Source organism: Jaculus jaculus, chromosome 14 (genome assembly GCF_020740685.1).
Source record: "Jaculus jaculus isolate mJacJac1 chromosome 14, mJacJac1.mat.Y.cur, whole genome shotgun sequence".
Lineage (NCBI taxonomy): Eukaryota > Metazoa > Chordata > Mammalia > Rodentia > Dipodidae > Jaculus > Jaculus jaculus.
The window spans coordinates 65,674,287-65,688,681 of NC_059115.1; the positions used below are offsets into that span (position 1 = coordinate 65,674,287).

Here is a 14,395-nt window from a genome sequence, read left to right on the forward strand (position 1 = left end):
TTTTGAGGTAGGGTTTCACTCTAGCTCATACTGACCTGGAATTCACTATATAGTCTCAGGATGGCTTTGAAGTCAAGGTGATTCTTCTATCTCTGCCTCCCAAGTACTGGGATTAAAGGCATGCGCCACCACACCTGGACATGTCCAGCTTTTTATGTAGTTTCTGGGGATTGAACTCAGGTCCTCATGGTTGCACAGCAAGTGCTCTTACCTACTGAGCCACCTCCCCAGCCCTTGTAAGTTATATATATTTTAAAGATGTTGGGGCTGGAGAGATGGCTTAGTGGTTAAGGCACTTGCCTGCAAAGTCAAAGGGCCGAGGTTCAATTCCCTAGGACCCACATAAGCCAGATGCACAAGGTGGCACATGTGTCTGGAGTTCATTTGCAGTGGCTGAAGGCCCTGGCATGCCCATTCTCTCTCTCTCTCTCTGCCTATTTCTCTCTCTCAAATAAATAAATAAAAAACATAAAGACTTTGATGTGTGTGTGTGTGTGTGTCTACTGTGGTGTGCATGTAGAGGTTAGAGGAAAACTTCTGAGTGTTGGTCCCCATTTTCCACTTTATTTGAGGCAGGGTCTCTGTCTCTCATTCTTCCTGTTGTTGCTCACTGCTGTGCTTACAAGGCTAGCTGGTCTGCAAGCTTCTTGGAAGGTCTTTTGTTGTTTCCTCCTATCTCATGGTCAGTGTGCTGAGATTACAGAAGCATGCCAAAAGCTTCTAGCTTTTGCATGGGGTCTGGAGACCCAAACTTGGGTACTCAGGCTTAAAAGGCAAGCTCTTTATTCACTGAGCCATCTTCTCATCCCTTGAAGCATATATTTATGGCACCAAAACACACAGGTGGAAAGTTTTAAATTCAGGTAGCTTACATACCAGATGCCTATATATTTGGGGAGACTGTAACATTGTCTTAAAGATATGGTTGACAAGTAAAAAAAAAAAAATTCAATGAGTCATTGTTTGATTGCAAAGAATCATGGAACTTGGGGCTGGAAAGATGACTTTGTGGTTCAAGTGCTTGTCTGCAAAGCCTAAGGACCCAGATTAAATTCCCCAATACCCACATAAGGCCAGATGCACAAGATGGCACATGCATCTGGAGTTTGTTCTCTGTCTGTCTGTCTGTCTGTCTCTCTCTCTCTCTCTCATAAATAAATAGACAAGTAAATAAATAAAATATATTTTAAAAAAGAATCACAGAACTTTAAGCTTTGAAATGACTTAGTGATTAACTGATTTCAGTGGTTTCTGACACTATTCCCCAGGGCCTCATAGAGTTCCTAGAATGTTACTTCAGAATCATCCAATAAAGCTGCAAGTGCATGGCTAATGGAGAACCTAAATACATGAAATTGCTTAAACAGAGGAAAAAGAATAGAAAGTCAGTAGCAGACAGAGAAGCTAAGTGTGGTGGTACACATGCCTGTAGCCACAGCATTTGGGAGGCTGAGGCCAGGAAGATTTTGAGTTCTGGGCAAACCCAGGCTATGTAGTAAGATTCTGTCTCAAAAACATTATATGTATATAATTATATATATATAATTATATATTATAATGTCTCACAACATTATAAAACCCAAAACTCTCCTGGCAGGTTGTGGCAAATTTTCTCCGTGTGTGTGTGTGTGTGTATGTGTTTGTGTGTGTGTTCATTTCTTCCTTTACACTTGAAAACAGTGAGGGTTGATTTTGTTACATATAGCACTGTATGCCTCTTTGTGTGACTTAAAAAATGCATTCAATATGAATGGAAACCTCTTTGCTATTACCTCCCATTGGTCAAAGGAATGAATCTTAAACAATACTACAACCACCTAGACAACTTTTGTAAATAGAAATGTTTTCCTGGGCTGGAGAGACAGCTTAGCCATTAAGGCACTTGCTTGCAAAGCCTAACAACCTGGGTTTGATTCCCCAGTACCCATGTAAAGCCAGAGGCACAAAGTGGCACTTGTGTCTGGAGTCCATTTGCAGTGGCTAGAGGGCCTGGCATGCCCATTCTCTCTCTTTCTCTTTGCAAATAAATAAATGAATAAATACATTTTTTTAAAGTAATATTTTCCTCATCAGGATCTCAGGAAGATTTAGTCAAAGCCCAGTTGCTAAGTTTCTCTTCCTGTGTACAGAACATATGGATATTTTCTGTGCAGCAGACACATTCCCACAAAAATTCCAAGAAGGAATCTTCTTAGTCACTGTTGCAGTCCTTTTAGAATTGAACTGCATTATGTCTCTGATGTCATGACATTTAATTCTTTTTTCCCTTGCCTTTGCAAGGACTAATAGAATGCTCTGTTAAGACTCTCTCTAACTAGAATATTAATTGTTATGTGAAGTATGTTATGTCAAGTTGATGATAGCTTTCCTTGACTTTTCTGAGAGGATAAAATTATCATCCATATTCCATAGGTTGGGTTGATTTTGGGGGAGAGTGCTGAGGATGGGGCTCAGGATCACATGTAGCTAACATATGCTCTGGTACTGAGCTGCATTCCTAGCCAGCAGGTTGGGTTTTAAATAATATTTCCTATCAACAATAAGCAATGGAGGATGTATTTTATGAGTGTATGCTTACTTATGAATAATAGGAAATATATTTTACATCAATGTGTGCAGTGCCTGTAAATATGAGGAATTGTATTTCACATGAATGTGTGAGTGACAGTTAATTTTTTTAAAATAAGCAAAACTCACATAGTGTTAAAAGTAGAACTGGCATGCTTTCCTAGGCTATCTCAATGATAATGACCTCAAAGTCAATGATTTCTTCATAAAGATGAAATAACTATTGCAACTTGATTGCATCAACTAAAATATAGCACTTGGCTTGAAAACTTGCCCTTATGTTTTATGAGGTTTGAAATAAAACGGAAACTGATGGAATTAAACCAGCAAATTATTTTGCAATCAATGCCTGCAGTTGTACATTGCTACAAAGCAGATGTGGTCAAATGTTGAGGAAAGTTGGATTAAATCCTCTTCCTGTCCAATACTGTTGATAGCTCTATTCATAATACGTTCTTGCTTTTAGAGGAACTGACCCATATTAACAACTATAATTTTGTAAACTATTTTAAAAGTGTAGAATATCAACCAATTAGTGATTGCCAAATATCTTGATGGTTTCCATTGTTGGAACCAAACATTTGCATGATGGAACAAAAATTTAATTTTCTAAGATGCCTTGTAGTCCATTTAGATGAAGATTGAGCTAAAAAATTATTGTGGGGCTGGAGAGATGGCTCAGTGGTTAAGACACTTGCCTGCAAAGCCTAAGGTTCTTGGTTTGATTCCCTAGTGCCCATGTAAAAGCCAGATGCACAAGGTGGTGCAGGTGTCTGGAGTACATTTGCAGTGGCTGGAGGCCCTGACATACCTATTCTCATTCTCTCTCTTAAATAAATAAATAAAATAAAATAAGAAAGATTATTGTCTGAATAGGTCAGTTTTGAGAGAGATGAAAGTGAAAGACAATAAAAGTCAAGTTGGGAGTACAGCTCAGTAGTAAAGTCATGCTGGGCAAACACAAGGCCATAGGGTTGATCTGCTGTATGAAAGAAGGGAAAGAAAGAAGAGAAGGAAAGAAAAAGAAAAGAAAACAAAGGAAAGGGGTAAAAGTGGCTATTAAATGAAATAAAATTGGATTTAATTTGATTACTTTAGTATTTTTTGTTTGTTGTTTTTTAAATATATTTTATTTGTTTATGAGAGACACAGAGAGAGAATGGGTACTCCAGGGCCTCTAGCCACAGCAAATGAACTCCAGATGCATTGCCCCTCTTGTGCATCTGGTTTATGTGGGTCTTGGAGAATTGAACCGGGATCCTTTAGCTTTGCAGGCAAATATGCCCTAACACTAAGCATGTCTCCAGCCCTTGTTTGTTTTTTTGAGGTAAGGTCTCACTCTAGCCCAGAATGACCTAGAACTTACTCTGTAGTCCCAGGCTAGTCTAGAACTCACAGTGATCCTCCTACTTCTGCCTCCCAAGTGCTGGGATTAAAGATGTGTGCCACCACAACTGGCACTTTAGTATTTCCTTATTTAAATTTCTTGAACCCATAGGATTTTTAAAAGAACTGACTAAGACTTGACAAATATAATACTATCAAGTTACAGCTACAATTTGTTTTGTAGGCCAATCAAGCAATGAGAAGCAAATGGTGATGAAAAATTGTTATTTTGAGCAGGCACATTGTCCATGATTTTTTTTTCTTTTTTGTTTTTTTGTCCATGATTTTGATGAGTTAGTGCTAGAGTTCATGACAACATGGGTCTTCTCAGGTCTTCTTCATTATTTCTCTCAAGTAGACATCCAAAGCCATGAGATTTTTTTTTTTTTTAATGTTGGGGGTGTAACCCATGGACCTCACACATACTATACAAGTATTCTACACTGAGTTACACCCCAGTCCTGTAAGTTTAAATTTAGATCCATATTTAAAAAGTATGAAGTTTTATTCTAGTGTTTCTATGACATTGATGCTTTGTTAGAAATTCAGAATATTTGCTATTTCATTTTTATAAATCCATATGTTCTCTCAAGACAAGGACAGTGCTTTACTCATTTTTGCCTGGCAATGAACAAAAGTACATAACTCTATAATATGCTACTTAAAATACACATAAGTATAATTCTGCTTTCAAGACTCTTAAAGCAACATAAATACATAATTATTACATTTTCTTTTGAAGCACCATAGTTTACTATCGTTACACACACACACACACACACACACACACACACCTCTCTCTCTCTCTCTCTCTCTCTCTCTCTCTCTATATATATATATATATATATATATATATATATATATATATTATATATGTGGTGATAAGTGCCCACTTACCATTATGAGACATTCCCACAGCCAGGCATTTCTGAAACCGACAGTACTGACATTTATTTCTACTTTTTTTGTGGATCCGACAGTTAAGATCACATCTATCATAAATAAGCTTCAATCGAATGGTTCTTCGGAAAAACCCCTACAAAGGGATATAGAAAAGAAGAAGCAATTTTAAATTTTTATGATCCGTGGAAGCAGGTACCTATGGCTAAAGGCATACTGCCCTGGGGGTTAGAAAGGTGTTTTCTACCACAGGAATCTTGCACAGGTATTTTTACCTCCCTGCAGCTCACCTTTCTTTGCTATAAACTAAAGAACAGGAGGATGTCCTTTCAGGCTCTTAGACACTGACAACATACAGCTGATGTCATGCAATCTACCTTGGCTCTACATTCGGTTTTCAGCATGTTCTAAGAAGTGCTCTGGATTTAATGTAATGCAAATAAAACACCATGTAATCAGTTCAGTCTCTCTGCAAATCATTCCAGCAGCGTGCCCCAGCCTTTATAATTGTGCTAAGCAGTTTGGCAAAGTTACAGTCATTTCATTCTAAAACATGATCAGGGCCAATAAAATTCCACATGTGGATAATTTTTTGGAATTCTCAATGTTGCATAATTTCCTGCAGAATTTGTTTCATTTATTTATGTGGTTGAAAGAGTCCCCCATCATTATAGCTTACAAGTAGAGAGAGATGATAGGAATGAACATGAGAAGGAAACTGGAAATCCTCCGTAAATCTCAAAATGAATTAAGAAATATTCATCTGACTATACTACATATTTTACATAGAAATGAAAAAAACTTAGAAATGTATCCTAGCACCATTTTGAGTCCACAAGATTTTTATTCCATTTATCTTCATGAACCTCAACCCTCAAATCCTTAAAACCAAATTTATCTGGTCTTGTTGGGTACAAATAGTACCTAATTAGTATTGGTTCTGTTGTTGGTATATATTTTGATTTTTCCAGAATTTTTGTGTGTGCTGGGGATTAAATTTACGGGCTTATACATATTATGTAAGTGCCTGCCACTGAACTACACGTCCAACCTTAGAAGAATTTTATTCTGAATGCTAAACAAACAAGTATGTTTTATTGCTTACTTGATATCCAAAGTGGAAAATTAAACAGACATTTCCAACCTGGAGTGTCCAAAACTGAAGTCCCAACTTTCCTCTGAAAACTCCCATTACTTGTGGCTTCTTCCAACTCAGCTGAGGCAACTACACCCTCTGTATCTCAAGCCAAAATCATTGAAGTCATTCTATATTAAAAAAACTTAGAGACAAGGTCCCATGTAGTCTAGGTTGGCATGGAACTCACTATGTAGCCAAAGATACGTTGAACCTCTTGCCTCCTGCCTGGAATTATGGTATACACTCCACATTTTGGGGATGGAACTCAGAGTTTTGTACTTGTTAGGAAAGCACTTTTACACCTGAGCTATATCACTAGTTCCTTGATTTCTTTCTTGAAGTCATTCTTGATTTCTTTCTTTCTCTCTAGTGGCTATTTTTTTTTTTTCTCTAAATACAGGCTGAATATGGCATATCTGAGCTTCCTGGAAGCATTTGGATGTCAGATTAAAAATTGTTGTTGGAATAGTTAAATACACATAAGGAGATCTCTTAAGAAGTGGATAGACCCAAATCTAAACATGAATTTGTATTTCATATACTTTAAAAAAAATTGCTGGGGTTTCAACCCAGTACTTTGTGAATCCCAGGCAAGCACTTTGAGCTACATTCTCAGCCTTGCTACCAACTCTGCTTTTTTTTTTTTTTTTTTTTTTTTTTTGAGGTAGGGTCTCACTCTAGCTCAGGCTGACCAGGAATTCACTTTGTAGTCTCAGGGTGGCCTTGAAATCATGGTGATCCTCCTACCTCTGCCTCCCAAGTGCTGGGATTAAAGGCATGCACCACCACGCCCGGCTCCTACTTTTCTTTGCGATAAAGGTCTAGCTATTTACCCCATTTTGGCTTTAAACTTGTAATCCTGACTCAGACTCCCACGTGTTGAAATTATAAGGTGCCTGCACCACGATCAGCATGATATACATTTTATACACATAGGTAAAGTTGGTACTGGGGCTCAAATCTAGGGCCTTGTACAAGCTAGACAAATGCTCTAACTCTAAGCTGTAGCACTAACCCTTGGCCTGTTTTTTTTTTTTTTTTTTTTTTTAATGTGTGCTATCTGCATGTGTGTGTGTGCAGATGTGCATGGCTGGAGGTCAGACAAGACTGTTGATGTGTCCTCCTCTATCACTCATCCATGTCCTTCCTTGAGGATAGAGTCTTTCTCTGAACTTGTTTTCATAGTGCGAAAGCTATGATTTATTAATTTCAGTATATACCATTTTGTTATATATATGTTACAGTTGACAATCTACTCATATGGTGGCAGCTGTTTCAATAACCAACTTTTTGATATTATGAGTGTACTTCTATAAATATTATAATTTTTTTGAGGAAGATTCTTACTATATTGCCCAAGGTGGCCAAAACTTGTGGCAATCCTTCTGCCTCAGCTACCCTAAAGTTAGGATTATAGGCATTGCACCACTGTATTGTAAATATTTTATGATTAATGGGTACATGAATTACCTTTAACTGTTATGCCATCTTTTTGTGTTTCTGAATTTTTTGTATGTATGTTTTTGTGTTTCTAAAGTCTCTTGTATTTTCCATAGTCTTGTCACTATTTGCTACTATTGATTGCACATATAAAAATCAGAACAGCAATCGGATGAAACCAAATAAAAACATAATTATACTCGCAAAAGTAAAAGCAAATATTCATCACCAAAGTTCATTAGTGAGAATAGTTCTGCACATTCTTTGACCTTTGATTTGTGAAGAAAACATACCTTTTTAATATTCAACGATCCTAGCACCCCTTCAAGAACTGAGGGCCCTTTAAATTCTAGTAGATCCTAAGAAGGATATATGTCTTAAAATGCTAGTATTCTCATTCCTAGTCATTTCTTTGAATCTACTTTTCATTTTTGTCACTTTTTCCTACTGTGACCCAGTATACTTTTAACCTTTGCATTGAATTTTTGTTGTGATAACTGTATGTTTAACTGTTAGAGGTTTCACTTGATTTGATTTTTCATCTGTCCGGTCATTCTGCATAGACCTGATGTACCTGATTTCTTGTTGTGACCCCATCCTCTTTCTTTAAATAATTCTTACTTTGCTGTCCCATACTCTGTATCCCAATGTCTGAATTTTTGGAGGGGTACTTTATACACGGGTTTTGTTTGTTTTCCATAAATTACCATTCAAAATTATTGTCTTCTTATGTGGTCCCTGATGTCTTATTTTGAAATTATCTCTTGATCCTAAACTATGGAAATTCCATAGGCTCTAAAACTGGAATTTTTTCCTCCAAAGAGAATTTAAAAATGCTTCTTTCAGAAGTTCAGGTGCCACTGACTTAAGACTTTCAGATACCCTTGAGAATCCTGGCTCAACTGGAAAGTTCCAAACTCAACTCATCCTCCCTGATGTTTCAGAACACTAAGATTAGCATTGGGGTAGTCAGTCACTGCATCATCTCTATGGGCATCTGGCCCAAGGAAAACCATGCTCCTCAAAATAGGCCTGCAGCTCCTACCATAGAAGTAAGGGCTTCATTTTGCCCTTGATTCCATTTTGGAGAGTTATCTTTTTCTTATTAGATTAGCAGTATTTCAAAGAATATGTCCTGTGAACGATTTGATTTTAATAGAAGATTTTAGTTCTCAAAGGGTTCTAAGGACTGTGGTATCCCAAAACTAATTTTTGTTCTCCCTTTACTGATTAGTAGTGGCATAATGTACAGAACTGTTCTTATAGCTAAATGTTGGCATTTTTGTTTGTTTTTGGTTTTTTGTTTTTCAAGGTAGGGTCTCACTGTAGCCCAGGCTGACCTGGAATTCACTATGTAGTCTCAGAGTGGCCTTGAACTCACTGCGATCCTCCTACCTCTGCCTCCCAAGTGCTGGGATTAAAGGCCTGTACCACCCTGCCTGGTTCATGGCCAGTTTGTATGGTTTTTTAAAATTTTTATTTATTTATTTTCAATCAGAGAGACAGAGAGAGAGAGAAAGAGAGAGAGAGAGAGAGAGAGAGAGAGAGAGAGAGAGAGAGAGAGAGAAGAGAGACTGAAACAGACAGAATGGGCATGATGCCAGGGCATCTAGCCACTGCAAATGAACATACATACATACTTTATGAAGTTTCTTTTCTTTCATCTGCTTGAGGAGCTGATAAAGGAATGGGCCACAGAGAACTCAGTTATTTGGTATAATGAGAGAGGAAGGTTGAAAAAAAGGACTCTAGGGTAGACAGATTGCTTAGTGGTTAAGGCACTTGCCCATGAAACCTAAGGACTCATGTTCGATTCCCCAGGACCCACGTAAGCCAGATGTACAAGGTGGTGCATGTGTCTGGAGTTTGTTTCCAGCCGCTGGAGGCCCTGGTGCGACCATTTTCTCTCTGTGTCTCTTTTTCTCTCTCAAATAAATAAATAATAGGCTGGAGAGATGGCTTAGCAGTTAAGGCGTTTGCCTGTGAAGCCAAAGGACCCAGTTTCGATTCCTCAGGACCCACATCAGTCAGATGCACAGGGGCATATGCATCTGGAGTTCGTTTGCAGTGGCTAAAGGTCCTGGCATGCCCATTCTCTCTCTGTCTGTCTCTCTCTATCTCTCTCTGCTTGCAAATAAATAAATAAATAAATAAGGAAAGTTAAAAAAATTACAAATAAAATATTAAAAGAAGAATTATATTATTTAAGTTTACCATACGTTTTTAGCTTGACTTTTATGATATATTTCAACAATAAATCATGTTTTGTAATGATCTAGAGTTCTTTAACGCTACAGAATAACCATCCTGATTATCATTTATGTATTGTAAATAAGCCCAAGTTCCTGAATTAGATATATATGAACTCTAGTATGTACCTGGGAACATGCTTGTACTGTTTTTCTCCCACTAAATTCATGATAATTTATGTTTTGTCACCTTTTGACTTTCAAAAAATGAGAGAAGCATGTAAGTGTTTTCCTTTGAAATTGTTGACTGACTTGAAGAATAGAGCTGACTTCTGCAGTATGACAATGCTGTATCAGTTACTGTTTCAGAAAATGCTTTTGGGGATGGAGAGATTGCTTAGTGGTTAAGGCACTTGCCAGAAAAGCCTGAGGATTCAGGTTCAATTCCCCAGTACCTACATAAGCCAGATACACAAGGTGGCAAATATGTTTGGAGTTCATTTGCATGGCTGGAAGCCATGGTGCACCTATTCTTTCCCTCTCCTTCAAATAAATAAATAAATAAAATATTAAAAATAAATAAAATGTTTTTGTTTATACATGATCCTTGGTTCTATTTCTTTTTTTTTGTTTTTTGCTTAAAAATTTTTTTTTTAAATTTATTTGAGAGTGACAGAGAGAGAGAGAGAGGGAGGGAGAGGGAGAGAGAGAATGGGTGCAACAGAGCCTCCAGCCATTGCAAACAAACTCCAGATGCATGCTCTACCTTGTGCATGTGGCTTACATGGGTCCTGGGGAATTGAGCCTCGAACCAGAGTCCTTAGGCTTCACAGTCAAGCGCTTAACTGCTAAGCCATGTCTCCAGCCCGCTTTTTGTTTTTTTGAGGTAGGGTCTGGAATTCACTCTATATTCTCAGGGTGGCCTCAAACTCATGGCAATCCTCCTACTTCTGCCTCCCGAATGCTGGGATTGAAGGTGTGCACCACCATGCCTGGCATGGTTCTATTTCTTTTTATCTTGTTTTTAATTTTTTCCTAATGTTTCTTTAATTCCTTTGCTTCTAACAAAACTCTGTGTACAATGAGGCCTCAGAACATTATTATTACTTTTACCATGGGATTAAAAGCTCCCTGTTGAGCCTGCATCCAGCCTTCCCATGAAGTAGTGTGGCCCATAGAAACTGAATTAATGAGCTACCCCTGGTGAGTAAGAGTATATTCAAACTATTTACCTCAGCAAGTGTCCAAAAGGAGAAAGTACAAAAATAGAAGTATAAAAAATATAAAAAAATAGAAGTACAAAAGCAGATTACATTGTACTGTATGGTAGATAATATTTACTTATAATTTTGGATAAATTTGTGGCTCTAATGATTGTGCACTAAAGATTAAAAAATATGATTGCTACAGTTTGAGTGTGTCTCCCAAGGATTCACGTGTTAAATTTTAATCTCCATTGTGAAATATAAGAGGGTAGAAACTTAATCTGACTATGGAGGTTGGAGGTGCAGCAAGACTGAGATTAGATAAGGCTATTAGGGTGGAGCCCTCATGAATGAAACTCAGTGGCTTTATAAGAGGAAGAGAGACTAGAAGACACATTCATACACACACAAATGCACCCCTGCCTCTCATCATGTGAGGTCTTGGACCAAAATCATGAGCCAAAAGACACCTCTTTCTTTATATGTATGAAGCCTCAGGTATTTCATTTTACTAATGAAAAAAGAATTATACAGTGATGAAACCTACCAATGAAAAGAACATCCAATTTATAAGCAATAAATGACAGTTCTGTGGCATACATAGCTCTCAGTAGCTAAGAGGCTTAATTTCCTATAAGTGTAATATTAACATACCCAATAATCTGTCACAAATTCACTTTAACCCAAACCCAATGTATTCAGTATTCATTCCTTTCTGTTGGGATTTTGAAAAGGATCACTAAGATGAACTGCTTCACTGGCATTACAGCAGTGTAAGAAGTTCTGCTAATAGCTATCTTATGGAATATAACATTCCTTTTGATTCATAAAGTACTCTTCAGCTTTCTGGCCAACTGAATTTTAATTATGAGTATCATACATCCTAATGGAAATGGCAAATATTTAACTGCCAAAGAAACTTTTTAACTACATATAGGAGAGACAAACACACTTACTAATTCCATTTTCCTTGGATTCCACTGAGCACTTGTGATAACCTAAGGAGACATCTTTGGTTACTGACAGCCTCTGGTCTAATGGACTCAGAATGAGGCAGCAGTTTGGTGTAGGTCCTAAAGAGCAACAAGAACGTTCATGTGATTCTCTTCCTTCCTTTCTCTGTAGTAACTGGGATGTCAAACTATGTGGTCTCAGCCTCCTTTACTCTTAAAATTTTTGAAGAGTTTAAAGACCTTTATTCATGTAGGCTATACCTACTAATATTTATTAGACTAAAAATTAAAACAGAGAGAAAAATTTCAAGACAGGGTCTGGATATTGCCCAAGCTGGCCTAAATTTTTGGGCTCAATTTATGCTCCTGCCTTAGCCTTTTAAGTTTCTGGGACTACATACATCATATGTCAACAACACCAGCCCCAAATTGAGAAGTAATACAAGGGCATATAAGTAAATAACCTACTAGCTATCAGAGCTGTTGTCATCACCCCAAATCATGTAGTTTTTATAACCCTCTACAGCCTTTTGAGAGAATGAAAGTGGAACTCATGGCTGTAGGGGCCCTGCACCACACTTGAAAAATTGTTGTCTTAGAGAAGTCAAATCATATTCTTTCATTAACATTTTTCCTTTTTAATTATTATTTTTTTTGTTGTTTTTTAGGTAGGGTCTTGCTCTAGTTCAGGCTGACCTGGAATTCACTATGCAGTATCAGGGTGGCCTTGCACTCTGGGCAATCCTACCACTGCCTCCCAAGTACGAGTGCTGGAATTAAATGAGTGCACCACCACGCCCGGCCCCTTAATTATTAATTTTTAAAGTTAGCATATATAATAATGTGTTTTATTATGGCATTTTCATACACATGTAATTTCATTCACATTTTCCAATTTGACCCCATTAACATTCTTCGTATGCTTATCTTAAATATAGGTGTGGTGGTACAGGCATGCAATCTTTCATTACAGGGGAGGCTAAGACTGGAAGATTGTGAGACTGAGGCATGTTTTGAAAAAACTTAGATAAATAAATAATAAATTAAAATTTATAGGTTTTCTATTTTTCCTTCTCAGGAGGTATAACTTTCTAGGTATTTTAGCCTAAGGATTCTGTAAATTATTAGTTTAGTATATAATACTCTTAATTTTCATGAATTTTTTTCCCAATAGCAAATTAAGAACTGTAATTTTGCAGGTTTGTTTACTATCCATCTTAACCTTCTATTCTGTTCTTCTTTCTTTTTCTTTTTTTTTTTTAAATAGGATAATCATGCAAAAAAAAGTGCCTCAAGGCCCCCAGTGGAATGGGAGCAGGAAGGAGGGAGAAAATAGTACCAACACATGATGGATCCAAACAAAATATGTTCAAAATTTTTGACAAGGTCAGATTTTTGATATTTTTGAAAGGATACTTTAACTTGGACAAGTTTTGTGAGCATGCTTGTGAAGACTAGCTTAGCTCAGCCTTCAGGGTCACCCTGGCAAAGTTACAAAGGATCACCAGGGAGCAAGTGCCTCGATGCTCTCTCTGTTAGCTGTTTCTACTGCACCCAAGGACTGAGTTCCCACTTGGTTTTTCAATATTACTATTGATTCATAATGTTTTAAACATAGTTTAGATGCTGTATTTTATCATTTTTATATATATCAAACATAGGTGATACCTATAAATAAATGAATTATTAATTACCAAAAAAGTGCTTCAAGACTCTTGTGATGGAAAATATGTATTAATACTGGGATGTAAAATAATAAGATTATTACACATTGACCATGAGGCTACTAAAGGTCATCCAAGTGAAAACATTCAACAACAAAAAAATAGATACAGGGATCTCAAGTTGGGGGATCTGAGCTGAAGCTTTTAACAATGGGAAGACCTAAAGTATGCATGATTTACTTCTGCTGATTCATTACTTTAGATTTGGAGCGGAGAAATTTGTTAGTTTTTAGAGTACCTGTTATTTGCTAGTCATAGGTACTATAGTCAGTGATGTTATAGTATAGAATCACTAAGAGCAAGCATTTTACCCTGTTTTTTCTTGCTTCTATATTTGTCTGGCAGTGCAGGGGATGGAACTCACAGCCTCAAACATGCTAGCTAGGCACATGCCCTACAACTATGCTACACTCCTAGACCCTTCTACCCTTTCCCAATCCCAACTGGAATACTCTTTTTTATTTTTCTTTGAGGTAGGGTCTCACTCTAGCCCAGGCTGACCTGGAATTCACTATATAGTTTTGGAGTGGCCTTAAATTCATGGCAACCCCCCAACCTTTGCCTCTAGAGTGCTGGGATTAAAAGTAGTGTGCCACCATGCCCAGCCCAACTTGAATACTCTTAATTTTCTTCTTTATTGTATTTTGCTTATAGGTTCTAATTTTCTAGGTGTTTTAACTAGCATGTAGAAAACATTAAATTACTATAGAAATCTAATCAATCATACTGTTTTTACTTATTAGTGTATTATCAAAATAACCCAAATTGAATGGTTTCTTCAGAAAAGCATAGCATAGAATTTAGCAACAATTTTCTTTTAATTTTTTTTATTAAGTAGAAACTTTGTATGTGCTCATGTCTGCATGCATATGGAGGCCAGAGATCAAGCTAG

At 37.1% G+C, this 14,395-nt stretch overlaps 1 protein-coding gene across 6 annotated transcripts in view; it reads right to left on the reverse strand.

Moving 5' to 3' along the window:
- Pparg (peroxisome proliferator activated receptor gamma) overlaps positions 1–14,395 on the reverse strand; it is a 160,606-nt gene that overhangs the window by 42,836 nt on the left and 103,375 nt on the right. For 5 of the 6 annotated variants that reach the window (XM_045133965.1, XM_045133963.1, XM_045133966.1 and 2 more), the window contains exon 5: positions 4,852–4,990. In XM_045133965.1, coding sequence (XP_044989900.1) covers positions 4,852–4,990 — 139 coding nt within the window. Of the gene's footprint in view, positions 1–4,851; positions 4,991–14,395 lie in introns of those variants that run through there. The other variant, XM_045133968.1, reaches the window with a different exon arrangement.